The sequence below is a fragment of the Daphnia magna genome, linkage group LG1 (assembly GCF_020631705.1).
Source record: "Daphnia magna isolate NIES linkage group LG1, ASM2063170v1.1, whole genome shotgun sequence".
NCBI lineage: Eukaryota > Metazoa > Arthropoda > Branchiopoda > Diplostraca > Daphniidae > Daphnia > Daphnia magna.
In genome coordinates, this window is record NC_059182.1 from 11879976 (window position 1) to 11907454 (window position 27479).

Sequence of the window (27479 nt, forward strand, 5' to 3'; positions counted from 1 at the left end):
ATCTATTTTACCGTCAACGTCGAAAAAAAGTTGAACTCAAAAAGTTGAACTAATGGTTGACGCTAAAATGCGCCCTTGGAACGCGATCCCACCGAAGGGTCGGAGTCCACCACGGAGACCATGTTGGTACTTTTGGACAATTGTGTACTTCTATTATATCGTGGTTTTATTTTCGGTTGCTAGGTGGCGATTGTTTACCTCGTCGTCTGCCGATTAAAACAAAACCCACAAGTGTTTGACTGTATATTTTTTATTACTTACTCAAAAACAAAACACCCCATCACATGTTAAATCAGTATTGAAAGGACATCAATAGCTTAAAGTGATTTTTGCTTAAAAATGCAGTTTAAAAGCCTCGAAGATTTTGTAATTCAGCAGCTTGAATTGCTTAATCTTGAAAGGGATGCAGAAATAGCTGAAAGTAGAAAATTGCAAGAAACTTTTTCTGCCAAACAACTCCAAGAAAGAGGAGTATGCATCTTAAATTTAGTTGTTCATGGCATGCGATCCGGTTTGTATGGTAGAACTATCATAACATTTGGCAGCAAATTGGTTGGTAAAGAATTACCATCATCTAACATGAGTTCTGGTAATATTTTCTGCCCTAATCTGCTTTTGCTGCCTGATTTTTACTTCCACCTTTTTGTACAGGAGACATTGTTGGAATATTTTCGAATTCAAGTGCTTCACAACTAGAAAAGGATCAAATTTGTTCTGGGATCATCAGTTGTGTTAAATCAAACACAATTGAAATTGCTCTTGATAGTGACTGTGAAAACATTGACTTAAATGACAATGAATGCTACAAGCTGTTGCAGTTGGCAAACAGTGTGACCTATAGAAGGCTTAAAATGTATGGTCTTTACTGTAACATTTAGTTAAGGTGGTACTGTGCATGCATTTTATTTAAATGTTCTCATCAACAGGGGATTGAATAGCTTGAAAAATTACCAAGGGCCTGCTGCAACACTTATGAATACCCTGTTTGGTGAACAGGTGTTCTCATCAGCAAATATCTCTTTACCACCGGTCCTCTTAGGTTACAACAATGATCTTGTCTGGTTCAATAAAAACCTGGACCATTCGCAAAAAGAGGCAGTTGAATTCGCACTGAAGCAACGCGAACTTGCAGTTGTACATGGCCCTCCAGGGACAGGTCAATAGTTTCTTTGGATCCATCCTGTTATTAGGTTGCCTAACCCTTATCTCAACCTTCAAATATCGATGTAGGCAAAACCACGACGGTTGTTGAAATCATTCTCCAAACAGTCAAAGCAGGAAATCGAGTTCTTGCCTGCGCTCCGTCCAATGTGGCTGTCGACAACATTCTGGAGAAACTTGTATCCAATTCGTCTGTAAAAGCCATCCGTTTGGGACACCCAACCAGGATGCAGGAAGCCGTCCAGAATCGTTCGTTAGATGCCGTTCTTTCTAATAGTGAAGCCCGTTCTATCGTCAACGACGTCCGCAGAGATCTTGATGCCCAACTAAAACAAATACCGAAAACCAAAAAGTAATGATAATCTACCAATGCATTGTTCGATACTTTCTACTAAAAATCCTTCTACGTCGAACGCATCCAGGCGAGGACCTATTTTTAACGAGATTAAAAATCTGCGGAAAGAACTCCGTGAACGTGAGACGAAAGCAGTCAAGGAAGTCCTCTCACATGCAAATGTCATTCTGACGACGCTCACTAGTGCTACGCAAGAAGGACCTTTAAAGCATTTGTTACCGGACCATTTTGATTACGTTGTGATCGACGAATGTTCACAGGTTGGTCTCGAAAAATGTTTATTTTTATCTGTATTTCCAACACATGTTATTTATAGTCTTTCCAAATTTTAGGCCACGGAATCAGCCTGTTGGTTAGCATTGACCCGAGCGCCACGAGTCTTACTAGCTGGTGATCACTTTCAACTTCCTCCTACCATTATATCTCCGGAAGCTGCACGTAGAGGCCTTGGACTTACGCTCATGGAACGCATCATACAACGTAAAGAGGACGGCAAGTCCTGCGTTCGAATGCTGACCACCCAATACCGCATGCACCGTGATATCATGCAGTGGGCATCGGACCAACTTTACCACGGCAAGCTGGAGGCACATTCATCGGTAGCGAGTCACCTACTTATGGAACTACCTGGCGTCGAAGACAACGAAGACACAGGTACGCAAAATTCGTGTTTATTCAAACCAGACTCTAGATGGCAATGCAAACATGGGTGTTTATAATGGGTTGAATGAGAAAGTCTATTGTCCGCACATTGTTGTGCTTACTGCAAAGGCCATGAGTAAGATGGTAAAGTGAGACGAAATAGTTGAAACTCCAGCGCTTTGAGGTTCAGGTTTAGGAACGTCACAAACAGACGCATATGGTCCCATGCAGGCGGCATGTCCCACGACATGAGCAACGTAACTTTGCTCATGTACTCCGTGAAACAAGTGCGACATCGGACCTAGTATTTTTGAAATTTAAAAAAATCCTGGCGAGCATTGTAATTTCGATCGTAGATTCCTACCAGTTGCATAAACAGCCACATCCTCGCCTCCGTGGTAAGCATCATAAGCTGGAATTTGTGATAGTTGCCTGTAAGTTTTATTGTGTACATCTAAAGTGCTAGCATCTAGCCATGGCTTGTGTGGATCTGTAGTCCCGTTGTTCACGTTTTTCCAGAACCCTGGGCCCGATGAATACGACAACGTCGTGTAATTGTAGCCATTATCGCCCACACCACCTACACCTAAAGCCATAGCAAAAAATACCCAATCGAATGAATTTCATTACCGATCCGCTGGTTCAATAACCTAAAACCTTAAATCAGATCATACCGGTTATCTTGTTTCCTCTCACTGGATAACCATTAATATTGAAGGTATGCGAATGATCGGCAGTGACCACTATGAGCGTGTCTTTGTTATCCGTCAGCCGTTGAGCGATAGCAACAGCCTTGTGCATAGCCACGGTCTCCTCGAGTGCCAGTAAGGCATTATTTTTGTGGTGAGCGTGATCGATTCGGCCACCTTCCACTAGCAGAAAAAAACCATTGGTACTTTTCTTCTGTAAGAAACGAATAGCTTTTTCTGTCATTTCTTCGATGCCGGGGGCCAATGCGCCAACTTTGGGATCTTCGACTCTGTCGAGCTCGTAGGGAATGTGATTGATTGAAAACAAACCTAAATCATGGGTATTTTTTTTTTGTATACGATTATAATACGGATGATATAAAAATAATTTACCTAGAATAAAGTCTGCATCATCAAGATTGGTATTTAGCAAACCGTCGCGGTTTTCCAAAAACAGATACGACTTGTCGCGGTTCTTTTTGTCCACTTTCCACGCTTCAATCAAATTCATATTGTCGCCCCTTTTACAAGGCCAATTTGTCGTGCCGTTATCGTTTGCGGCTTCAAAAACCTGTCGTCCACCGCCAAGGATTATCTGTAGAAAATGAAAGATTCACTTTGATTCCAGTTTTCCATCTTTTAAAGAAAGCAACCTTGATGTTTCGACCAGGTTCGTCTTCAATTAGTTGCCGAGCAATGTCTTTGCATTCGTGTCGATTAGCCAACGGTACTTGCGAATCGCACTCCCAGTCACGATTAGCAGTGTGGGCGTAAAGACCCGCTGGGGTGGCATGTGTAACTCTCGTTGTCGTTACAAAACCTTCCGGAGAAAAAAGACAAGTGATCAGCCAATGTGAGGTCAAGTTCATTCTTAACAAAGAGTTTACCAGTGGCTTTTCCCGCATCTTGGGCCCATTTCAGGACGCTATCAACGTTCGGTTTTGTGCCAAGATCAGACCGACATACGTTGAAGGGGGCTGAGACGTCAAGTCCGAGAGTACCGTAACGACCTTTCACTCCAGTCAAATAGGACTGTATTGCATAAAAAAAAAAAAAATAGCTCAGTTCAATTTTGAGCAATAGATGAATATCGTATTTGGCGAATTTACCGTTGCCGAGCCTGCGGAATCTGCCACTTGTCTATCTACGTTGTATGTCTGTTGGGTAGTTTTGGTAATGTTTAAAAATAGAAATTTACGTTCACATTTTAAGGCACTTAATGGAAAAACAGTATTGGTTTGGGTTGTCAGTAGTAAAAATAATCAAACTGGAGATTAACAAAGCTCATTTCTTTCATTGGAATATTTATGAACCGCTTGAATGGACGTCTACTTTGAACTGCTTTTACGTTACCTTGAGAAGGCCCAAGTTGGGGAATTTTTCAAAAGATAAGTAATTCTCCTCGCCAAGCTCTCCGAGTTTTTGTCCGGCATGTATACGAGCGGCCGTCACCGTCGAAACTCCCATTCCGTCCCCCAGGAAAAAGATGACGTTTTTGGCCGTGTTGAGATTCAATTGTCGATTCAGGGCACGAAGTAAATCCTCTTTACCCTGGGCATACCAAAAGCCTTGGTCTGCATTCAAAATTCGAAGATTAACATCGACTTAAAACAAATCAGCTGTCGATTCAAAAGTTAAACATTTTAGTTTCATGGGATTTAATTTCACCAATAACCAAAAGGTAGTCCACTTTTGTACAGTGGTAACTTGGGATTGTGTAGCTGCGTAACAGGAAGGAGCATTTTTAACGGAGACGAGACTCGCCCAAAGGGATTTCCGTTCTAATTGTGTCAAGCCGGTCCGTACAAAACGAGAAAGTTATTTACCTTCATTTAGAATCTGCGGAGGTTCGCTCTCAGTTGTCGAGGGTTCGCTTGCTGCCACATTACCGAACCCGCTTAAAAGGAAGAAAATAGCCAATATCATCCCCTTCATTTTGTCTCGTTCGCCCACTTACGAAATCAGTACCAATGTCCTGGAAAAAAATTAAGAAATAGTCAAAGAAAAATAAAATCTTAATTTCCAAATGAACCATCCCAGAATCGATAAAAGTAGTCCTCGCATATACGGTCATTTACATTTTCTTAGTCTATTGTGCTTCCTTTATATACGTTTCTCTTTTCCTTCGCTGCCCTATGTTTAATGCCGTATCACTAACGCGGTGAATAGAAAGGAGGGCACTGAGATACTTTGAAACCGAAGAATAATCAATTCCGCTGTGGCATTCGAAACCCTTGAAATTTGAGCTTCCATTCATCGAAGGTTAAATTGCAATCGCGGGGTTTTTTAAATCGCTGGCATTGCCATTGCCGACTTTGCTCTCAAGAATTCGAGCTGCCTTTGGAAAAAATTTCGTTTGATTGTTTTATTATACACTGTTTGTAATTTACTAGTTGTAGCCGCTTCTCCACGATACATTGAAAAGGAGAGGGTAGCTACTAAATTTGAATTAGATTTGAAAATGGATGTCAATTACTTTTTAGGCGCCATAAATATTTTAACGCTATCACCGTGTTCATTTTTTTGTTTTATTTAATGGTAACAATGTTCTTACCTTTGTTTGACTTGTTGATCAGCGATGAGCAGAAGCCGATAGTTTTCCGTTGTTTGAATAGTAAGCGTTGGACAGTGACTGAGTTAGCCGCAGGTTTTGACCGAATGTTTTACACACCAGGGCGTTCTTTTGTGCGCTGAGAGCATAGGGACTCCATCTTGCCCATTCTCACGTTTTTAGCAGCCTCTAGCCTAGCTTCGTACCAATATATATGGGATGACAAATTGATTCTTATCGCCATTTTTTTCCTTTTACTATTAGAAACTCTCCCATATTAGAAAACTCAGCTCGAAATAATTTTTTTAAGTAAATTAAGTACACTAATGTAATTGATAGCATCCTTTTCCTGGGGGGGGGAGGGGAGACGGTTAAAACAAAACTAAAATAAAAAAATAAAAACAAAAAGCTACAAGAAGCTACAAGAAGCAAAAAAACGGAAAGCTGATATGTACAGTTAAGTTCATATTTTTTTTTAATGTCTATGACTCGAATTTTTCCTTCCTTCGGATCTCTTGTGAACTTCTCAGTTTTTAGCCATTATTTTAACAGATGAAAACTTGGGTTCTATGAACCCTTCGACATTTCCTAGGGGGCATTTAACTTGGTACATAAAATCGGTCTAAAAAGAAGTTCGCACGCCCGCAATGCATGTACATTTGTACAACCCTTAGATATGGATTTGAATCCAGTGCCAGTGGTTTTAATTTGTCGCTATCCACCACCATACGTAGTTCTCAATGAACACACTAGGCTTAGAACGAAAGAAAATGCATTTAAAAATAGTTAATAAATGAAAATGTTTTTCCACTTTTCAAAGGAGAAAGGAGAAACCGGATTTTCTTCTAGCTTTCGCTTTAGGCGGAAACGGAACATGACTCCGATATTTCCCCACATGTTTCTCCAGAAGGCATAGCTGTTCACTGTTGAAAACATTGCTAGTCGTCGCTTGAGAATGAGAAAAGGGAATCACTACATGATAGTTTCGAGGCGATATTGACAAAAGAAAGGGTAGCTACTGTACGTCGATAGCAGCTTTTTGCATCCTTAGGATGCAAAAAAATTAGATCAACACCGAGTTCCTAACTATCATTAATATTCAAAATTGAGCGTAGTACACGGAACAATGAAAAATGTATTGTTTTATTGAAATTGGTAACAATCAATCCCGTTTTAAAAAAACATTTAAATTGTCTAATACTTGTGAAGGAATACCACTTCTACTACTTGACACCGCGGGTTGTGATTTCCATGAATCAGCTACATCAGAAGAAGGATCCAAAGCCAACAGTGGTGAAGCGGCTCTCGTTTTCTTGCATGTCCAGCGATTGGTTGAATCGGGACTACCAGCTCGAGATATCGCTATCGTTACTCCTTACAACCTCCAGGTTTGGACAATGTCATATACGCACATCATATTCGACAGTATTTAGCATATAAAAGCATACTTCGATTGCGAAAGTTCATTACGTCAACACTTATTAGTGTTTAGTTTGAGAATGATCACTATCCGCTTTTATTTAGGTGGAGCTCTTGAGACAAATGTTAAGCGGAAAGTATCCGCAACTCGAAATCCGCAGCGTGGATGGCTTCCAAGGCCGGTATCTATCTAGATATTCATAATCAAAATTAAATCAAAACTGAACAATCATACTTATCTGTCTTTTTCTTTCAGGGAAAAAGAGGCAATTATTTTGTCTTTAGTGCGATCTAACTCGACCGGTCAAGTTGGTTTTGTGGCCGATGTTCGTCGACTGAACGTGGCATGTACTCGCGCCCGTCGGCATCTGTGTTTAGTTACAGACTCGAGCACGACAAGTCGTGCTACTAGTGGCCTCGTTGAGTACATGGAGCAACACGGAGAGGTCCGTTCTGCCCATCAATACTTACAGGAGATGGATAATGTTGTTGTTCCCGAAATCGGCAATCGTATAACTGGGGAGGCGGCAAAACCACGCAAAGTCGTCGTTCCCTCTACGACCACGATAGATAGCAACCAGTCAAAACAAGAAAAAGAAGAGATAGCCGCTAAAGTCAAGTCTATGTTGACCGAATGGGCGGCCAGTGCCGAATGTGGCGCCTCATGTATCAAAGAATTTCCATCGACGTTGACGGCCTATGAACGACTAATAGTTCACCAATGGGCCGAAGAGCATGGTTACCAGCATAGAAGTGTCGGAGAGAATCATAAACGTCGCATCCAAATATATAAATCTGCCGTAGTGATACCACAACAAGCAGACGAAGAAATCCAGCCGACCCAAAACGAACAATCTCATGTAACCTCTTTTGACGCGCCCACGTCCCTTAAGAATGATGCTGACGAAGCCTTGCCAAAAGTGGTCGAGAAGATGGAATTAAAAGAGAATGACTTGTCATCGTCAAAGAAGAAAAAGAATAAAAAGCAAAATTCATCCTCAGGATTAGAGAGCCAAAAAGTACCAACAAAGGATAAGCATTTAAAACTTTTGTTCCAACCCCGTCAGCTGTCAGCGAGTCGGACGACAATAACGTCAAATGCGATGACTGCAAAAAACAAGTTCCAAAACAGAATCTAGCTCTTCATCGATTACGATGCACCGGGGCAGGTCCGACAGAGCAAGCAGTGAGACCAAAACAGAAACCAGTGATTAAACCTTTACCATCATTGATTTCCAGTGATGGAACCAAAGACTTAAATAGAAACGGAAAAGAAAAAGATATTGATGATGTGTTATCTGAATTCCGAAAATTGGACAATGTCTGTAATTACGCTACCTGTAAAACGGGTATCTCATTGATGGGTCAACTATGCTTGTTCTGTCAAAGACGCTTTTGTCTTTCGCACCATCTTCCCGAAATCCATGGATGTGGTGATGCTATTCGACGCCAGGCACGTAGCGTCACACTCAAACAAGGCTTTGTTGCACCTGGGTCGTTACCTGTTAAACCAAAGGTGATAGAAACCGCCAAGCGCGCTCATCTTCAACGTAAACTGGGAAAAAATTAGAAGATATGTCCACCCAGCGAGCTGGTAAGAAAGAAGAAAAGAAGAAGAAATGAAAAGTCAGTCGCTGAATATTTTGATGTGGTCAAAACTCATTAATACATGATTCTTTGTATTTAATCTCAAGTGATTAAATAATTTTGTAAATTCAAACGTATGAGTTTCAGTCGTCTTACGCTATCATTAACAACCCCCAACCCAAGAATCATTCTTGTTTCGTTGGGGGTAGGGGAAGCAATAAAAATAATCGCCGCTAGATGTCGAAACTAGTTGATATCTCGCCGATAGGCAAATGATTGCGTGTCGTCTTCTGCTAGAAAATTATCAGTTGGTACGCATTCTCCTATCTTTCAAATTTACTTGATTTTACTTGGAACCACGTTACGGTAGCGTCGACCAAAAGAGGTATACTTTTTAGTTTGATGGTTTATCATTCTCAAGGACATATAATTCTCAAATGTCCTTACAAATTCTAGTCTAATGACCTCGCTGCACACAGCTGAACTTTGAAATGGCCTTGAGTTTGGGCGATATCGACGCCTGTATTCAAGATTTAATTGATTTAACCGAAGATTACAAAGAGCTTGAAGTAATGCTGATTTTGCGCACATTTTATAGAATGTAATAAAATAATTGTTTTTATTATTTAGGCAACCCACAAGGATTACACAGTTCAGTTAGAACAACTGTCAGAACTACAAACAAAATGTGTAAAAAATCTAAGTCATCAAAGATACAGATTAGGAGTTATCAAGTCAACACTAAAGAAGTATTAACAATAGTGATGGCAGCTAAAAATTCATTATAGTGACTAGAGATAAATGTTTAGGTTGAAGCCTAAGGATGAGTCTGAAAAAGAGAAGTATGAACTTCTGAATAAAGATTTGATGCGGAGGCAGGCCCAGCTAAATGAGATGGAAGAATCTCTACCAAAAAAGAGTGGGACATACCTCAAAATCATTCTAGGATCTGTCAATGTATCATTTCTTAACAAGCAAGAAAGGTATGTTTGCATGATTTCTCTAAATTTATCACACCTCTGTGTTAACCCATTATTTCCTGCAGGTTCAAGTACAAGGATGACTATGAAAAGTTCAAACTGGCTCTAAGTGCAATAGCAATGGGACTATCTGTAACAAACCTTCTTGCCAATTTGAGGTAGACCCAATGATGTATGTCAAATAATATTGAATGCTCACTGCCATACAAACATTCAAATGTTCCAGGATCTTGGATTTGGCTTTTGTTTTCTTGATGGTGTGGTACTACTGTACTTTGACCATCCGTGAATCGATATTACGAGTCAACGGCTCCCGAATCAAAGGGTGGTGGAGAGCACATCATTTCATTTCCACTGCCTTATCTGCAGTTTTACTCACGTGGCCTGACTCCGCAACGTATCACCACTTTCGTCACCAGCTTATGTGGTTCTATGTCTACATTAGTACGCAATTATATTTAGCTCTATCATGTAGCGAAACTCATTTGACATGCATATGATATAATTTTATTATTTCATTGGCTTAGGTTTTGTTCAATACCTTCAGTTCAGATACCAGCAGGGCTGTCTGTATCGTCTCAAAGCTCTGGGTGAGCGACACGATATGGATATTACCATCGAAGGATTCCATTCTTGGATGTGGCGAGGACTCAGTTTTTTGCTTCCTTTTCTCTACCTGGGATATTTCTATCAGTTGTACAATGCTTGGGCCTTGTATCAACTTATTTCCCATCCGAATAGTGAGTGGCAGGTATTAAAAAAGCGTTTATAACTTCAAATCAAGGAACATTTTTTTTTTCCTTTTGCTTATCCTTCTCAGATTCCAGTCCTTTCCTTCCTTTTCCTGATACTCTTTTTGGGGAATATTTTGACAACATCGATGGTAATTCCGCAAAAACTAAGAGACAAAGTTCGTCTTAAATACCGTTTCACACGTCTCGACAAGTATTTTTCGACTTATACCAAGGGTGATAGACGATTTACGTTATCTGGTACGTTATCTGGTAAAGAATTAGCTTTTATGTTTGTTCCCGCTGTAATCATATTACTTTTTTTGTAATAGATCGTTCGCAATCGAATGAAGGGCGAGATTCCGTTATCCAACGGGAGCATGCACCAAAAACTGATTCGGAAAAATTAAAGAGGATGATGGTTCATCTAGAGACATAAGTCATAATTTTGAGGATGAAAAAGACCAATGATGAATGAAATTGGTGTTACAAGAAAGAAAGTTTGCCCGAGATACAGTCAACTGATCGGAAAACTTAGAACTTGAGACGGATACCAAATCCAATCACCATTGAAAGAATATTTTTGTCTTGTCTGTTGTTCCTTTGTTTGTTTTTTTTTTTGTTTGTTTTTTTGTTTGTTTTGTTTTTTTTTTTTTTTTTTTTTTAATTATTATTATTTTGTTGGGGACTACCTTTTTCTTGATTAAATTTTTCCCCCTTACTCAAACCACGAAAGGAAAAATTGATTGCACTGGCACATTTTCCCTTTGATTTTCATGTGTCCTATATTTTGTGGTTTTTCCAACATTTAAACCGATTTCGGTTTGCACCAACAGATGGCTGTATCCACGGATGTTCTAAATAAATAAACAATACGATATGGATAACCAGTACAATCGCCATTCGTCACCATGTGACCCATTTTCTATTCAAGAAGAAAATGCTGAACTTAAAACAGCCTTCAACTTTAGTAACGTGTGCCTCCGATTGCCTTATCGAATTAGTGCTGTTTTGGAATTCGCATCAACTTGATATCCAATCCTTCACAATTTTACGAGAATACCTTTTATATATTCCTAACAACCTGTTCGACCAGTGGGCAGAGAAGCTAATGTTAAGGCTAGGTAGATTGCAACGTAATTCAGACGCCCATTTTCTTATTTTTAGTTCTGCCTTAACGCGAATTGATATTGATCATTTCCCCACCCTGCCTGTTAATGTGAATAGACTTTGTGATGGCTTTAGATTTACCACAAATCTAAGGTACTTGTGCTGTTGCTATGCACCTTTCTTCTGGTCTCCATCAGATTTATTGATGCTTCAAAAATCAGTAGGTCATTTCACAAATCTTCAAAGGTTGGTCATATGTAATATAGATCTTATGGAGAGCCCTTCATTTCTGGAGACTGTTGGGAAGCAACTCAACAGCCTAAAAGAACTTGACATCAGTTATGGGAAAATACCAGCAGACAGTTACAAAAAAATAGGTGAAAACTTTTTACATCTTGAAGTCCTAAGGATAAAACAACATTCAGAAGAATTTCGTACCATCACCCGTAAACATGCAATACAACTTCTTGTTTGCTTATTGAAGCTCAAGATTTTGGATGATGATTCAACTGCATGGGTAAAGTTGTGTAACTTTGATAAATTTGTCAACTATCTAATGAGAAGTACTAATGTACCTTTTACATAGAGCTGTGTTCTACCAGCCTTAACACAACTCAGCAAAGAAATGTACTCTCATTTATATGCTTCCATAGAGCATCTTACCATCTACCAATGCTCAGAAGTAAACAATAAATTTACCAAAAAGATTGTGAGTGTTTGCCTAGATACCAAAGTCTTCAGAGAGTCGCCGGACCAAAATGTAACAAGCCTAAGCACCTGGCTACGCAACAATTTTCCCGGACTCTTGTCAATCAACCTCCGCCTAGAAAATGTTTTGTTTATGACAATTGCAAATTTTTTACAAAGTAAAAGCATGGGATGGAAGATTCATTCCATTTTCCTATCCAAAATTCCCCTCAATGTAACACATTTCCAAATTATTGGAAAGTATGCTCCTAATCTTAAAAAGTTGGAAATACTGAACCAAGTAATTTTGGATGTATCAACAAATAATCAACACATCGCTGCAGATGATGATGGCCGTTTATTAGCCCGGCCATATTTTCGTCATCTTACACATCTCTCTTTCACTGGAGCCTGGACGGAAAATATTGTCTGCGTTCTATTGAATAATTGTGTTTCCCTGCAAGACCTCATTCTAAAACCAAATGTTTTACCGGTGACATTCCTCAAGCATAATCCTCTTTCATATTTGCAGCGACTCATTCTTGATAGGTCCCATTTGGTTTGGAACGAATGTGATCTAGAGTTGAATTTTCTTCGATGTGTCCTTAAATCAGCATCAAGCTCCCTTAGAGAACTTGGCCTTAAATCTAGGCCTCCCATGGAATGGGAAGGTCTTCTTCAGCAGTTAAAAATGGAAAATTGTGATTTTCAAATATTGCGACCTATAGTTTAAAATGCGTGCCTCAAATTCCAAAGATTCATTTATTCCAAACAATAAGTAAAAATTGCCACAGTTACTATAGTAACCCATTTTCGATCGTGTCTTAACACACAATTATTAGTTAAACAGAAAAGTTTCAAAAATGCTGAATTTTTCACATTCCGGTGACTTTAAGTTTCCGTTGTTCTTTTGCCTTATTTTTTATAGCCCGTTGTCACTGCATCAAAGAGAAACATAATGCTTTGCATAATAAACGATTATTATTCATTTATCTATTTCTCATTTCGTTCTTATCTTAAGCTTAGCTGTATATAACAAATTATTTATTTCAGACCAAACGACGTGTATTGTAGCCGATGTACATACAATAGAAATCAAGTCGATTGAGACTCATGACAAATAAGGAAATAACCAATTCGAGACCGATAGGAAAACATTCCTTAAGAAAACACAAGATCGCATGAGGTTTGGAGTATAAAGGTAAAATCGGCGGTAAGAGAGAATACAAGGAACCTATCAGGAATTGGCATGTCCCACTTCCTCGGAACAAAGGCTGTAAAAATGGGAAACCGTGACGAATACAGAGAAAAAAAAAACGTATAGAATACTTCGCCGTCTCGATTTCCGTTCGGTCTACACGTGCACACTACATAACTGCCGCCATTTAGAAGGTGAGTAGATGCTGATCATAATTTCCGCGCGATTGACAAATATAAAAAAAAAAACAAACAAATAAAACAGACAATCTCCAATAACCAATAAGGATAAAGGAATCGGGCATGATTAGTTTGCGCTAGGGATAATAAAACCATATAGTTTCGTACATAGTAGAGATGGCTCGCGTATATATTTATTGATACCGCGAAGTAATAGAGCTGGAAATTGGTACCAAAGAAATTTTCATCTTATCTGACGGAGGTTTTTCACCCTCCCCTGCCATTATAACTGCAACTCCTAAATGTAGTGGTATCTGTTTACCCTAATGAGAAATGCAGTTAGGATATAAACTGCTTTGTTTCCCTTTCAATGACTTCAATAACACGCGGAGGAAAACAAATGATTAAAAAAATAAACATAAATACATTCCGCCAGTGCTAACCCATTTTTTTTTCTTTCTTTTTCTGCAGGTGTCCTCAGCTGGACTGCATCCTTAATCACTAGTAGAAATCAGACGACTCGAGCGTTTTGCATGACTTACTCAACGTGGGATACTGGCCATTATTGGGACCCAACAGCAGTGGTGGGGCTGAGGGTTGCTCATGACGGTTATGACTTCCGCGTCCGTTCCTAGTAATCGAAAATGCCATTACCATAATGACATTGAAGTAAATGATTTTATAAATACATGACAAGAATGTGAAATTTATTCTTACATGGTTCCCGGGAAAGGCGGCGTCTGTGGAGGAGTGTGTGTATGACGATAATGTGCGTGACGTCCGGGGTACGTTCCAGCTGACGAATATGTTTGCGGAGGATTCAACGACGGTCGGTTTAGGCTGCCACCCTGGGCCCCACGACTGCTACTGCCAGCGCTACTAGATAGCGGAAGAAACGGATCCGCTTCGGCTACTTGTAAATAACCCTTACTGCAAATGGAAAAACAAAAACATGCTGCTACATTACGTAAAATTTAGAAACTGTTAATTTTACTCTCACCGTTTCCTGAGATAAATCCACACGTGAGAATCTACCCAGACCAAAAGGGTGAAGAGTAATCCAGAGCCCAATGCACTTGCCAACATAAAGGTCAGTCCAAATCTATTTTTTTTTAGGTAAAAAAAAAAAAATCCGTTTTTATCTCAAACCAATAACAAGAAGATGCAAGAAGAACAGTGCGAGAATTAACATTAGGTAAATATATCGAGTAAAAAGATGATTTACAAAGCTTTGTTGCAGACGACGTCCAGTACATCCAAATATCGGCGATGGAGCGGCGCGCAATCAACTAAACCGGCTAGAGTAGCCAAGTTTTGGGTTGCGGTTTTCAAAGATCTCGTAAGCTTGTCGAGTGAAGGCTGAACCTAATATTATAAAGGAAAAAATATATGCATAAATAAAAAAAGACAAAAGTAAAATAGTAGAAGAAAGGATCGAAAAAGAATAGTGACTTACGTCTTTTGGCGAATAGTGCATTTCGGCGAGAGCGGCAAACTCGGCCACTAGCTGTTCACTTTTTTCGATATTTAAACGGGCCTGGCGCACAAAATTGTTGAAAGGGCCACTCTCTTTGACTGCACCGTCAACCGGACAGTGAATGTAGTAATCGGCTACATCTGCGCCATATTGATTGGCAATTAGGCGCTCGATAACACCAGCAGGATCGACACATGCATCCCCCATAGCCTTAAAAACAGCTGAAATTAGATTCTCTAGTATGGGTCAGAAGGCAAACTTGGCGGAAATACTAACCATGGCTACAGCAACGTAGACTGAAGCAGTACACCAGCTGATGATAATCATTAGCAGACCCAAAACGGCAAACCTGGAAGATAAAATAATTTAGCGTAGCATCGGGGAAAAAAAACCAAGATGCTCAAGCTTAGTGCCGAATGCATGGAATTATTTACATCACAAGCAAGCAACGTATGCGACGGATGACTCCAAAAATAAGAATCAGACAAAGCAGGATGAAGGCGCTGAGCAGGCCCATGGTAATCGGCCATCTGAGTATTTCAGCCATTATATAAAATGAAATGTTTTTAAAAACTTTAGGTGACGATTACAAGATGGACTCTTAACACTACCTATACAATTCGACGGTGTCGAAAACTCTAAGGAATGGCGGCAGAGGAGACGGTGGCAATAAACGTTCGTAAAGCAGAGTCATATCATCGATGGAGCGATTTATGTTTGCCGTGGTTCCATGTAACAGCTCCAATGCCAGACGCTGAATAGTAGCGTTCGGCAGGAGCTTACCATCGTCGACAACTTCTGTTAGACGATCGGCTAATGGGAAACTTTGAGTTTCTAGATTTAATTTTAGCGAATGACTCTAATAAAAATAAAATCCATTAACAACCAATTAATCATGGCGACAAACAAAAAAAAGGGGAAAAAGGAAAAGACAAATGTTTATACATTATCCTTGACGGCGTCAATGTTGTGCTGAACGGCACGCAACGTGGTGCTAAATCGCAAAAAAGCATTGTGTACATCGTCATTCCCGTAAAGACCGACCGCTACGGTAGCGCTAATAATAACAAAAAGGAGCAATGTATACGTTTGCCAATAATAGTAGATAAAATAAGAAAATTTCTAATAAATAGTTGAGGACTACCTGCATATAAACGCCGTCACACCGAGAACCCAACGGTGGCAGTAGAGACTTCTACCTTGCCTAAGCTGTTTGTCACAACACCGAGAAAGCAGATATGATAACAAAATCAACAGAGTCAAAAGCAGCCAAACAGCTGGAACACTAGCTGCAACTCCCAGTGACTAAACGAAAAAATGTAATGAAATTTGGAACTCTACAAGAGATTTGGAGTACATACCTCTAGGTAGATATCACTCCTGGGATTGAAGGTACTGTTCACTAACTGGAAAGTGATATTCACATGTGGCAGTGAATGATAAAATGTGGCTAACAGTGATGGTACATAATCTCCATCCATGTTTTAAAACTTTCATGTACCCTCCTAATTGCAAGCATTACATCCCCTGTTGAAATGAAATATACAAAACATCAGTATGGCTACCAGGTTCTCACAATTTAAAAATTACAAACAATCTCAACTAATATTCTCACTATTAACAGACAATTAGTAGATGATAGAGGGAAAACAGTGAAGGGGGGGTCCCATTTGTTTACATTTGAAACAAGCAATAACAAAATAAGCAACAACAATGATACAGTGGCTCAATGGCTTTGTGCCAACAATAGGCCTACTGCATATGGCCTTTGTGGTAATGCCGTGAATCGAATTTCGCTGTCTTACAACGACAGACTACCAATTTTGAGGCAAATTATATCACGTAAGAGAAAAAGTAATGAATAGTCACATAACTGAATCTTGGAATATTTGTGCGAACCTATATGAGAAATAAGGGCCTCAGAATCAAAGCCCCAATCATTGCATGAACGCAACTGTATCTAAGCTTCATTCTGTTATTTGTAGAGCTAGTATCATCCCTATATTGAAACATTTCAGAAGTTTACTTACATTTTGAAATTGTTTGAAAGGTGAAACTATCTTAACTTCATCGCTGTCGATCAATTGGTATGGGTTAAATGCCTATATTGGTAACAAATGTAGAGCCAAACCCAGCGGGCTGTTAGAACTCGGACGCCATGAGCTCTAATAATAAGGATAAGCGACATTGCCACGCCACAAAAAAAATAAATGTAAAAAAAATAAATCGAAATTCGCATTTTCGCAATCGCAATGATGTCAATGAACGAGTGGAACGAGTAATGTGATCTGATCAAAAACAGGCGTTTATTTGATATAATAAAAAGAATGAACGAAAATATGTTCATTAATTCCAAGTTTTGTCATTTTATTTCGATTCATTTTACACTCTTCAGGAGAATGGAGATTGGCTGGAATTTTTATCCTCCAAAGATTGCTCTAAACACACCTGGAAATATTGTTACAAAAAGGTATATTTGATTATTTCTCACAAATGATGTTTTAAGTGAAGTCCACATGAAATCAAAAAAGTAAATTGTCATCTGAACTTTATATTAATGCTATTAGTAAGGGAATTACATTTGAAAACTGCTGTCTTCTTCCTTGGTTAACTATCAACTCCTCTACTTTCATATGTTCTTCTTGACTCAGGTCACTGGTCATAATGACTGTATCAATTTTTTTGTATCAATTGGGGGATCAGAAGAAAATAATCTATCCCACCAACATTCTTCTTTTTTTCTAGGTTGACCTTAGATCAAAGTTTAAAATAAATTTGAAAAACTGTAGTTTTAAATTTATTGCTACTTGGACATATTCTCCATCAAGGCTCCATAGACACTCATCAGGGATAACTCTGTGAGGGAATGTTTGGTCTATCAAAACAAAGCTTCCATCATGTCCAACAGTTGCAACCCAGAGATGGAGAGGGTCAATTTTCACATTTACTTGTTTAGCTTTTTGTATGTCCTTTGTGACTGGAATGAAAACATCAATATCACCAATGGTTTGACTCCACCTTGAAAAAAGCTTTTACAGAAATTTTTTCTTACAAGAGTTTAATAATGCATACCTGTAGGTTCCCCGGTCATCTCCATTGTACATTTCCCTAACATCTTTTCTTGATTTTCCTCTATCTTTCTCCAGGCAGCACTACTTGTTTCAACTTTAAAAGGTTCAGTTGTGTCTGCTTCAACACCTAACACAATCTCTTGACAGGCTGAAGGAACATCACTTTCATTAGATGCCATGTTCCCTAGTATGGCAGCCTGTTTCTCGTAATGAATCTGGTTTTCATATCTTTGGAACAGTTTCTGTACAACACCATTAGCTACACCACCTGGAAACCCAACTTTTCCAGAAGAATCATTTTGATGCTGAAAAAAGTCTGTGCTAGAATTGAGAAACCACAGTATTTCAAGTGCGCGGTTAAATGAAAATTGTTCAATATGTTATGATGTTATTAATACCATCTGTAAAGGAATCCAAAGACAGAATCGAGAAACGTGACTATACTACGTTGTTCTTTTAAAATTTCGAGAAACAGTCGGTCGTGCTTATTGCTCTCCATTTTACAGCAAGAAATTTAAAAATGAAAAAAGTGCAAAATGAATTTAAAATATTTGCGATAAGGCCAGTTCAAACAATCGAGACTCTGACGACTGACAAGCTTGTTTTGAAAAGTTTTCCGCTTCACCGGGGGACCGTGTATTTCGCGTATCTGGAACATGAAACAGTACGGCGTGGAAATAACCGTGTGAAATAGGCGGAGTCCTTAACCATTGAATTTGCTTTGCTGAGGGAGGATATTTCATGGAAGGAAACAATAACTTCGTGGAATGTTTCACAAGTGCGCTATTTATATTTTGCGATATGAAATATAACTGAGTTGCTAAAAGAGAGTTTTTAATGAAAACTTGTTTTATTCTTCTTTCAAGGACATCACGATGTTCGATTAACTTTTGACGTCGGTTTTTATTATCAGACACAGACACTGACGTTCTAACAAATTTTAGTTCAGACTGCAAATCCTAATACAGAAACCGAACATGGATAGAAGCGTAAACCCTAAACCATTACCATGAACATGACAGTTCTTCATACCTAGCCTCTAAAAAAAGACGTGAACACGCATATATACTCTATACAATTACGGTTTTTTTCCTGTTCGTGTAATGACCAGATGTCAACGAAACAAAAGTGTAATAAAATCAAGTGAATAATAACAGGGCCAATATCCTGTATCTTAATACTTATAGGTGTCTGCAAACATGGGGTTTTCTTCAAAATGCAATACGCTGTGAATATGTGAATGTGGGCGGCTGAGACAGTTCGTCAGGCCACTGCATCGGATTTCCTTATAATAAAAGCATAACGTTGCAGTGATTAGTTAAATAATCCCATGTAGCACAATTGACAAAATTACTCCAGCACTAATCAGCGCTGGCACCACCCGTTTCCACGGTGATTTCCATGGCATATCGTTCAACGTTCCATCTTCCAAGCACACTATATAGACGGTCCCATGTTAAGCTCCTCCCATTAGAGGAAGGAAAAGCCAAAGCCATCCCATCTTCCACGATCTTTTGCTACGATACACTGGTACACGATACGCATACACGATTTACTAGGTATCAAAGACTTGTCGACCTGTACCTGTACAGTCCGATAGCTTTTCCGGTTTCACAGCTGAATAATACAGCGACTTCAAGCAGAAGAAGACCTCAAACCATACTAAGAAGACCAAAACCATGGCTAACCCAATGCATCGAATTCCGAGCTACATCTCAAGGACGACCTTGAATTCGAGAGGAATTAAAGTCGGGTTAGCGAAGTCCGTGGAGCAGTTGCTGAGTAGATGTTCGGCTGTCTTGGTAACTACATCCCAGAGAACGGTATTGAAATGCTTTTTTCATTTTTTTCATCTACACAGTCTTTACACAATAGAGTGTTTTTTTGTTTTCATCACAGATGGCTAGTGGTTATCGAACTGAAGCTGATACTTTTGGGGAACTACAAGTCCCAAATGATAAATACTATGGTGCTCAAACTGTTCGTTCAACTATGAATTTTCCAATCGGTGGAGAATCTGAAAAGATGCCTGTAAGTGCCATCACATGTACTGAGATACTTATTCCTACAGTTACATTTTCTTTTAATTTCATCCTAGTTGCCAGTAATCAAAGCATTTGGAGTACTTAAGAAAGCAGCAGCAGAAGTCAACCAAGATTATGGGCTTGATCCCAAAATTGCTGCTTCAATAAGTCAAGCTTGTGATGAGGTATTGAAAGCTCCATAACGATCACAGTTTATTAGGAAAAAAGGTGTGAGCAAATTGTGTAATTCTTCTCTGTGTATTAGGTTATAAGTGGATCTCTGTATGCAGAGCATTTCCCTTTAGTGATTTGGCAAACAGGATCAGGAACACAGTCAAATATGAATGTGAATGAGGTCATAAGTAACAGGGCAATAGGAAATTATGGGTGGTACTCTGGGAAGCAAGAAACCAGTACACCCTAATGATCATGTGAACAAAAGCCAGGTTTTTTAAGCAAATAATTTTGTTTATGTCTCTTAACTTACTTGAATCATATTTTATGTAAAGAGTTCCAATGACACATATCCCACAGCTATGCATATTGCAGTGGCTGTTGAAGTAACTAGTACTCTTCTGCCTAGCCTTCAGAAACTTCATGATGCCATTGATGCAAAGGCCAAGGAGTTCCAAGATATAATCAAAATAGGACGAACACATACCCAGGTACGTCCTTTTTGGTCGACTGTGAAAATGTATTTTAGCAGTAAAAGTTGTTTTTTTTTTATTTGTAATTGTAGGATGCAACGCCATTGACTTTAGGCCAAGAATTTAGTGGATATGCCCAGCAAATTGCATTCGCTATCGAGCGTGTCAAAGCTTCACTTCCACATGTGTATATGCTTGCAGCTGGCGGTACCGCTGTTGGAACTGGGTTGAATACGCGAATCGGCTTTGCTGAAAAAGTTGCTGCGCGAGTTTCTGAACTTACAGGTTACTATAGCATGGTTGTCCAGTATTATATGCATCTTTTCCTTATGCGTAAAAATTCTATAGGATTGCCTTTCGTCACGGCACCAAACAAATTCGAAGCCCTTGCTGCTCATGACGCCCTTGTTCAGATGTCAGGATCTTTGAACACGGTAGCTGTTAGCCTCATGAAAATTGCCAATGATATTCGATTTTTGGCCTCCGGACCTCGTTGCGGATTGGGGGAACTATCACTACCTGAAAACGAACCTGGCTCCTCTATTATGCCAGGTAGAATTGAAAGGGTGTACTTTTTATGGAAAGCAAAATTCTTATATTACTTAAATTATGGTTTGTTATAGGAAAAGTGAATCCCACGCAGTGCGAAGCCATAACTATGGTTGCAGCACAGGTAATGGGTAATCACGTGGCGGTAACCATTGGTGGAAGCAACGGACATTTCGAGCTAAACGTTTTCAAGCCGATGATCGTTTCCAATGTACTCCGATCCATTCGGTTGTTGTCAGACAGCTGTAACGCGTTTACAAAGAATTGCGTCGTCGGAATCGAAGCCAATCGTGATCGCATTAATAAGCTATTACACGAATCGCTGATGCTTGTTACAGCTCTGAATCCGCACATCGGTTACGACAAGGTTATATTTCGGCTGATACAGCTTCATTGATAATTATTGATTTATATTGTGTTCTGTCCAACAGGCTGCTAAGATAGCCAAGACAGCCCATAAAGAAGGCTCCACGCTGAAGGAAACTGCCATCAAGCTTGGTTATTTGACGGAGGAGCAGTTCAATGAATGGGTTAAACCTGAGGATATGCTTGGACCCAAATAATTGTTATTGGTAGCTGAAGAGCTTTCAGTTGCTGGTTTGGTTTTTAATAGCTGTACAATATTATAGAATAAACATGGTTATCTGCTGACGTTGCCATTAGCAACACCATACATCCGGTAACCATAGGCTGTTGACATAAGAAACGGAAGCACAACTTCACCATTTACTCGTTCCGCAAATGTCTAAGAATAGAGCGAAAACATCTGGATGTTAGCGGTGGCTGCACCGCACTCAAATCTTGTCGCAAATGAGGAAATGGAGCTGTTGTCTGCAATCTTTCTCGACAACTGCGCCTGCTTAAAAGCTGCCGTTTTGTACACGAGTCGAAAAGCAATAACAAAAGTGACTTGCGAGCAAGTGCAGGTAAGGAATGTAGGGGTGAAGAGGAACAGGAGCAACGAGCATATGTTTGGGCAAAGAGACCATCACGTGCAGAGTTGGGGAGAAATCAGTTTTCGTGTACAGTTGCTTTTTTGGTCATTCCTTGAGTAGTCGTCACCCGAGTGTCAACATGTGGCGGATGTAGTGAATTTTGTCATACACTTTCTTGGGTACGCCATGACTGCCAATATATTTAAATTCTCAGATTTGGCTGGACAAAACTTCAATCCGACATGCAACTTTCAGAGGTAAATGTGTATCAATGCAGTAGATTCTAAAAAGTTGAAAGAGTTATGTCAAACCCTTCCAAGAGTATTTAATTATTTTTTAACCAAACCGTTTTCTTATGAAGGCACCCGAGAATTGCATCACATCAATCTTCCTCCAAAGTGCATTCGAAGAAGCGGAGTAGATCACGTTGCGTGACATTGAACCAGCAAAAACTTTGTAAAGCAGTTTTAATTTTATCAGAATATTCATCGTATCCAGAGCGTAAGGTATACGTGCAATTTTTGTTTTGTTTTGTTTTTGTTTTACTCTTATCTGTTAATCAAAATATGGGAAAGTACAAACTTAGTTTATCCCTCAAAGTAAATCAAAGATTTTATTTTCTAAACTATATTCTCATCATCCTTGTTAGCACTCCTTTCCTCAATAATATGTTGGCTACTAGACTTCAACAATTCGTATTAGAAGTTATTAATTTCGCGTCTGCAGCGCAGCGACATGGTAAAAATGTTACTAATGCAAACAACATTTGGGGCCGATCAATATTGTGGTACAGGGTAGCTCCGGAAATTGCGCAGGGACTCGGATGCCAAAAAACATTGCACGATAAAGTGTCTTGAGTGATGTTTTTTTCAAGTGGTGAGACAAGTCGCGTGCTTTGTCACAGTTTTTCTTGAGTTGCTGGCTCGGTCTCCTCCGTTCTGTTGTCACGGGAGGTTTCTTAGTTTCTGGCCTCTGGTTTTTCCATGGAAATGAGGGGTTTGTACAAAAGAAAGTTTGTTGGATTTAGGCCAAAACGTGTTTTTATCGGAAATCGGACGGGGGTTTCCACTATTTTGCTTAATTCAGGAGGATTCGTGAGAGACTGAGCTAACAAATTCAACTTTCATGTTCTTAATAACTACTCTCGAATCGTGATGATAGGTGAGGCCAGAGGCTATGGCCGGAGGAAGACCATCCCTAGTTTATCCTCTATGTTCCACAAAATGGAGGGCGTGGTCATGCGGAATAAGCATAATTATGAATCCCACTAAAATTATAGGCACCGTGCAATACGTTCCTGTCTTCCAAATACCCTTGATATCCTTCGGCGGTCGGGAATTCTATCGCCTATGGTGTAAGGTTGCCTAAGGCCTGTCTGTCCCGCGTACCATTTTTTCTTTTTTAATATAATATTATACGCTAGCGTAAAGAAAGAGAAATGAAAGCCAACCCACACGCTAGCATCGTTGCGTGCAGCCACACTCGAGTGCACGAAAAGAGTAACGCTGTCGTTTTCATCAGTTTAAAATAATTTGTGTCAGTATCAACCCTGCGGTTATACTCAGTACGCAACTGGAAAAATTAGGTCACAAGGTTTAGAAAAAACGTGGCACTTTTAGGAGAAAAGAAAACAACATTTTTGCAGCACCGGGGCAAAATCTTCATACGCAGTTATTGAGTGAAGAGTACTCTCGCCTGGTGGCTGCAGTTACGTTGCCGATCTGACTCATATATCTTGAGCCCTTCGTCCGTCTCTGTACGAAGTCCGACAGTGGCCTTGCTGGTGTTGTTTAGTTTACTGAGGAATTCCTCGTGAATACACGTTGATTTCCCGTCTAGTCTACATCGGTTTGGATACCGATCTAAAAATTTCGAAATTTTTAGACGTCACGGACAGCCGGAAACTAATTGGACTTCCTGTCACGATTTTCACATCTTTCCGTTCGGGCAGCTATTCAAGTTTCTGTTAGTTCGCTTGAAGAAAAATCCTAGAGACTTCAGTCATAATACAAGTCCTCCTAACGCAACTATACGCAACGATGGATTTCTTACGTGCCGGGTTGAAAAGTTTTGGCCTGGGTGGCTTCAAAATGGATGACACTACGGCAAATCTAGTGGCCAATTTTGCCAGCGGAGGGTTGGCATGGCCCTAGACCAAATTTCGCGTACTTCTTTGCCCAGTCGGCGGAAGGATCCACCCCCGCCAAGACCACCCTGTCCTTTCAAAGTGGTAAGACATGGCTATGCTTAAATTCTTCCGTTTGTCAACGCAATCATTAAAGCAACCCATCCATGTTCCCTTCGTTCACCATCATCTCAATCATTAGTTAAACCAATACTCTTTTAAAAACTAAACCTTAGAAAAAAGTATATGAAAAAAAAAAATAAATAAATCCTTGACACCGAGGGCTACAGATGGTGTTCATATTCAAGAATGATCTCACCGGAATTTTCGTTTTCTGTGGTAGCTTCAAGCGAAATAGGTAGCTCAAGGCCCAAGGTTTTACTAGGCACGGCAACGAAAGAAAAAGCGAAGGCGTAACAGACGGCTTGCCACTAACGTGTTGTCCTATTGTCCCTTGCCGCTAGAGTTTCAAAATAGAACGAGCTTGAGAAAAGTAAAAGATGGATTACTGAGTGCAGAATGTGACCCAAAATTCTCTCTCTACCCTACAAGAAGGCCAAAAACGTGAATTCATGTTCCAAAGAACAGAGATGCCTTGTATGCTTCTTTTTTACTTTGCGTTTAATTAGTTGTAGGGTATCCAGAACTGACATGCATCAGTTGCCTTTTTTTCTCCCCTTTTTGCTAAGATGAGCAAACTATCGTAAATAATCTGGCAAGCATTTGCTACGGTATTTATAGCTCAGCCAAATCACTGTTGGCTCTGTTTGTTTTCTTAAGTTCAACAAAATTTGTTGAAAAAACAGGTCGTTGTATCACAAACATCCTCTTGTCAAACATAGTTCTGATCATGCGAATCGCTTCCGTAGTTGTGTTGATTCCAGTTGATTTCCAAATGTGTTGATCTTTAGACTCTATAAAAGTCTTGAGTTTGGTTTCGCATTAGGCTTAGTTTATAGACATCTGCAACAGAGATTCGCGCATGTCAGCCACCATAAACACGATAGTTTTCGCTACATTGTGTACAAGAATCTCCTACAAAATGAATCATTACGACCAAATTCAGAGCTGAATATGAAAGTTAGAGTGCTGAGTACATAAAAACAGATTTAAAAGTAGTACCTAGTCTATATTTTAAAAATATGACTAGCAGAGAAATCTACATCGCCAGGGTTTTTTTTTTCCTTCGGGCGTTTCCCGTAGTCAATGAATCCGGTGCAGTGAACTCGTTTGTTGTTTTGCAATGTAGTGATTTCCTGTTTTAATGTGACGGGCGTTGCTCATTATAATGATTCTAAAAATGTGATTTGACCGAGATTGGCCTCGAGTTTTGTTTTGTTTCTTTGGTTGCCTAACTAAAAAAGACGAATCGTTAGTGGAACACCGTTAGTGAAACAACTCTTTTTAATTATTATTATTTTTTTTTTTTTTTACGGATGCATGATAACTGAATATTTCAGGAGCTTATTTTCATATTTCTTCTTCTTTGGGCCTCAAATAATTGACTTGTTTAAGGCATCAGCAGCAGCAGAAACCACACCCTCAAAAGGGTGTGACGCGTTACGCAAGTATGGGCATACCTTAAAATCAGGTTTAAAGTGCGACTATTTTGCTTCATTGCTGATGAAACGAACATGTTTCTTAACAATTGGATTCCAAAAGAGATAAGATTGTAATGGCATGAATCTATGATTGTTTGAGGACACAGATTATTGTGTTGTCAGTGAGAAGGATTTATTTTCCACTGACAGAGCATATCCATTGAACGCTAACTACAGTATGACTTTGAAACTACATGTTACACAACCACATGAAACGGTCTAAATTTCATGCCTATGATATTATGAGAATTTTTAGCTGGCCTTCTCTTTCTAGGGTTGTTAATTATTACGGTTTGTCTTTTATTAGGGCTTGTCTGTAATTTCAAATGGTAGAAATCGAAAGGATGGGAAAACAACGAGTCATTACAAGTAGAAGAAAGTGACAACTTGAAGGCCATATCCTTGATGGTCAACCAAGCACGACCAAGCAGTAATTCTACCGGATATCGTGTGGTTTGATTCACCACATCTAGAACGATAGAAAGTGCTCGTACGGGGTCTTAACAAAATTCGTTGTTTACCCGATCGACATCGGCCTCAAGTATTTGTCCCGTGCAGTTTGTCGCTGAGAGCATTGTCGGCGAGGTAGAAGAACTATGTCCTATACGCATGCTTAGTATCACCTATCGATTTTTGCTAAAGTGTGGGAACTGGTGCCAGCTTTCCTGCATAGCTAGCAGCAAAAAATTGTCAGCTGTTTTTGTTTCCTCGTTCATCGCTGCAAAAGTCTGTGCGTTATCCTTTAGGTGTTGGTTTTTGCCATTACGCCGTGGATATTCTTCCGAGTAGTCACGTACGACGTTCTAAAGAAATCCTGTTGTGAAATCGAAATGCCTTTATACCTACGGGAACTTCACAATCTACAACGTGAGCACGTGTTCTGCGAAATTAGTTCCAGCCATATTTTCAAATGTTCTCCTGCCTACCCCGGTCTTCCTTGTATCTACTGCTATCGTAACAGTCTGCAATTCTTTTGCTTACGTCATCGATGTTAACACAGACGCCACCTGTAGAGTGCAATGTTTAGTAGATAAGGATTATACTTATTCCATGCATATGTTTTGGGAAGTCATGTTTTCATAATGAAAAATGAACCAATAGTAGAGTATCTACACCGCTAGATTTCGTACCGATTGAACCATGAAATATGCTTATCAGGAATTAGGGAAGAGATGAATAGACGCAAGTTTTTTTTCGTCTATCTCGTTTAGTGTGTGTTGACAGCCTTCAAACTATTTCCCAATTTGTCCATTTAAAAAAATTCGGATCATCCAAATATGAAGCCATATTCAATGCCTAATATGGGTTTCAGACAGCCAAAAGTAAGCTTTTCCACTACTAAAGTAGGCATTTTTACTTGACCATCTGATGTTCCAGTAACTATCCTTGTAGGAAAACGCGCAACACATCGCGTTTTGCTTCTTAAAGTTCCCGCAAAGTTTACTCCTGTGGCGGTCAAAGAATTTCAACCCAATCTTACGTACTAAATTTTCCTTACGGGCCCGTTGTGATTAAACCCAAATCTAGAACGTGGTTAACTAATAGACATATCTTTGTTAATTGTGGAAACACCGTGCCACGCTTTGTACTATACATAGATAACGGAGCAGTTCATAAGTTTTTGATTGATTGCCAAGGGCTTAAAATTATCCGCAATATTGATAAACGTAACATGAATTGCGGCAACCAAGAGATTCTTATTTGAAGATGAGCAGTTATTGATGAGATTGATCCTCCATTTCTCACTATTTTTATGATGTG

The 27479-nt window shown here is 39.5% G+C and overlaps 6 protein-coding genes, 1 long non-coding RNA gene and 2 pseudogenes across 10 annotated transcripts; 3 read left to right on the top strand and 6 right to left on the bottom strand.

Moving 5' to 3' along the window:
- LOC123466453 overlaps window positions 1-9384 on the bottom strand; it is a 65533-nt pseudogene extending 56149 nt beyond the window's left edge.
- LOC116919125 (DNA-binding protein SMUBP-2) lies at window positions 223-8537 on the top strand. Its single transcript, XM_032925049.2, is given in 10 exon segments — window positions 223-589; window positions 652-853; window positions 927-1156; window positions 1231-1513; window positions 1584-1776; window positions 1849-2170; window positions 6608-6786; window positions 6923-6999; window positions 7074-7879; window positions 7882-8537. Coding segments are annotated over 10 exon segments (3048 nt in total). The 5' UTR covers window positions 223-339; the 3' UTR covers window positions 8388-8537.
- Window positions 2172-5551, bottom strand: LOC116920048 (alkaline phosphatase). Its single transcript, XM_045168491.1, has 10 exons — window positions 5402-5551; window positions 4674-4822; window positions 4201-4421; window positions 3957-4004; window positions 3735-3879; window positions 3501-3667; window positions 3241-3442; window positions 2833-3177; window positions 2523-2744; window positions 2172-2459 (listed from the first exon to the last, which is right to left on the bottom strand). Exons 2-10 carry the CDS (start codon window positions 4780-4782, stop codon window positions 2254-2256), a joined length of 1665 nt encoding a protein of 554 aa, XP_045024426.1. The 5' UTR covers window positions 4783-4822; window positions 5402-5551; the 3' UTR covers window positions 2172-2253.
- Window positions 8636-12904, top strand: LOC116919702 (transmembrane protein 120 homolog). 4 transcript variants are annotated; one of them, XM_032925747.2, is made up of 10 exons: window positions 8636-8789; window positions 8861-8973; window positions 9035-9153; window positions 9214-9387; window positions 9450-9542; window positions 9611-9828; window positions 9912-10135; window positions 10205-10388; window positions 10448-11742; window positions 11812-12904. In XM_032925747.2, the coding sequence occupies exons 2-9, from the start codon at window positions 8896-8898 to the stop codon at window positions 10552-10554; spliced, it is 1197 nt and encodes a 398-aa protein (XP_032781638.2). In that variant the 5' UTR covers window positions 8636-8789; window positions 8861-8895; the 3' UTR covers window positions 10555-11742; window positions 11812-12904. The 4 variants fall into 4 exon arrangements, with proteins under 4 accessions (XP_032781638.2, XP_045024470.1, XP_045024473.1 ...); XM_045168535.1 differs by lacking the exons at window positions 8636-8789; window positions 8861-8973; window positions 9035-9153; ... (2 more) ...; window positions 9611-9828; window positions 9912-10135 and having other exon boundaries at window positions 10238-10376; window positions 10448-11378; window positions 11447-11742; XM_045168538.1 differs by lacking the exons at window positions 8636-8789; window positions 8861-8973; window positions 9035-9153; ... (2 more) ...; window positions 9611-9828; window positions 9912-10135 and having other exon boundaries at window positions 10238-10376; window positions 10448-11378; window positions 11492-11742.
- Window positions 12905-12955: 51 nt separating this feature from the next.
- LOC123469461 (protein tweety-2-like) lies at window positions 12956-16949 on the bottom strand. Its single transcript, XM_045168509.1, has 12 exons — window positions 16797-16949; window positions 16128-16293; window positions 15911-16071; window positions 15712-15823; window positions 15378-15625; window positions 15201-15296; window positions 15043-15115; window positions 14746-14976; window positions 14515-14654; window positions 14290-14391; window positions 14007-14219; window positions 12956-13920 (listed from the first exon to the last, which is right to left on the bottom strand). Exons 2-12 carry the CDS (start codon window positions 16245-16247, stop codon window positions 13791-13793), a joined length of 1626 nt encoding a protein of 541 aa, XP_045024444.1. The 5' UTR covers window positions 16248-16293; window positions 16797-16949; the 3' UTR covers window positions 12956-13790.
- Window positions 16950-17050: 101 nt separating this feature from the next.
- Window positions 17051-18482, bottom strand: LOC116919872 (nudC domain-containing protein 3). The gene is given in 7 exon segments (XM_045168570.1): window positions 17051-17214; window positions 17346-17443; window positions 17446-17507; window positions 17551-17784; window positions 17839-17917; window positions 17920-18158; window positions 18236-18482. Coding segments are annotated over 7 exon segments (870 nt in total). The 5' UTR covers window positions 18337-18482; the 3' UTR covers window positions 17051-17157.
- Window positions 18483-19331: 849 nt separating this feature from the next.
- On the top strand, window positions 19332-21708 carry LOC123469469 (fumarate hydratase, mitochondrial-like). The gene is given in 10 exon segments (XM_045168521.1): window positions 19332-19660; window positions 19737-19868; window positions 19936-20046; window positions 20127-20237; window positions 20239-20307; window positions 20371-20526; window positions 20601-20793; window positions 20857-21060; window positions 21132-21424; window positions 21489-21708. Coding segments are annotated over 10 exon segments (1545 nt in total). The 5' UTR covers window positions 19332-19516; the 3' UTR covers window positions 21621-21708.
- On the bottom strand, window positions 21411-23355 carry LOC116920133. Its single transcript, XR_004392209.2, has 2 exons — window positions 22339-23355; window positions 21411-22275 (listed from the first exon to the last, which is right to left on the bottom strand). It is a non-coding gene; the product is annotated as an uncharacterized LOC116920133 (long non-coding RNA).
- Window positions 23356-26081: 2726 nt separating this feature from the next.
- The window catches only part of LOC123474531, a 3099-nt pseudogene continuing 1701 nt past the window's right edge, over window positions 26082-27479 (bottom strand).

Coding starts and splice junctions, on each gene's coding strand:
- LOC116920048 (XM_045168491.1), bottom strand. CDS start 4,782: ATGAAGGGGATGATATTGGCTATTTTCTTCCTTTTAAGCGGGTTCGGT. Junction 3,443..3,500: donor AACCTGGTCGAAACATCAAG/GTTGCTTTCTTT, acceptor CATTTTCTACAG/ATAATCCTTGGCGGTGGACG. Junction 3,178..3,240: donor TGATGCAGACTTTATTCTAG/GTAAATTATTTT, acceptor CCCATGATTTAG/GTTTGTTTTCAATCAATCAC.
- LOC116919702 (XM_045168529.1), top strand. CDS start 11,056: ATGCTGAACTTAAAACAGCCTTCAACTTTAGTAACGTGTGCCTCCGAT. Junction 11,743..11,811: donor ATGATGATTCAACTGCATGG/GTAAAGTTGTGT, acceptor CCTTTTACATAG/AGCTGTGTTCTACCAGCCTT.
- LOC123469461 (XM_045168509.1), bottom strand. CDS start 16,247: ATGGATGGAGATTATGTACCATCACTGTTAGCCACATTTTATCATTCA. Junction 14,655..14,745: donor TGCACTATTCGCCAAAAGAC/GTAAGTCACTAT, acceptor TTATAATATTAG/GTTCAGCCTTCACTCGACAA. Junction 14,392..14,514: donor GTCGTCTGCAACAAAGCTTT/GTAAATCATCTT, acceptor AAAAAAAAATAG/ATTTGGACTGACCTTTATGT.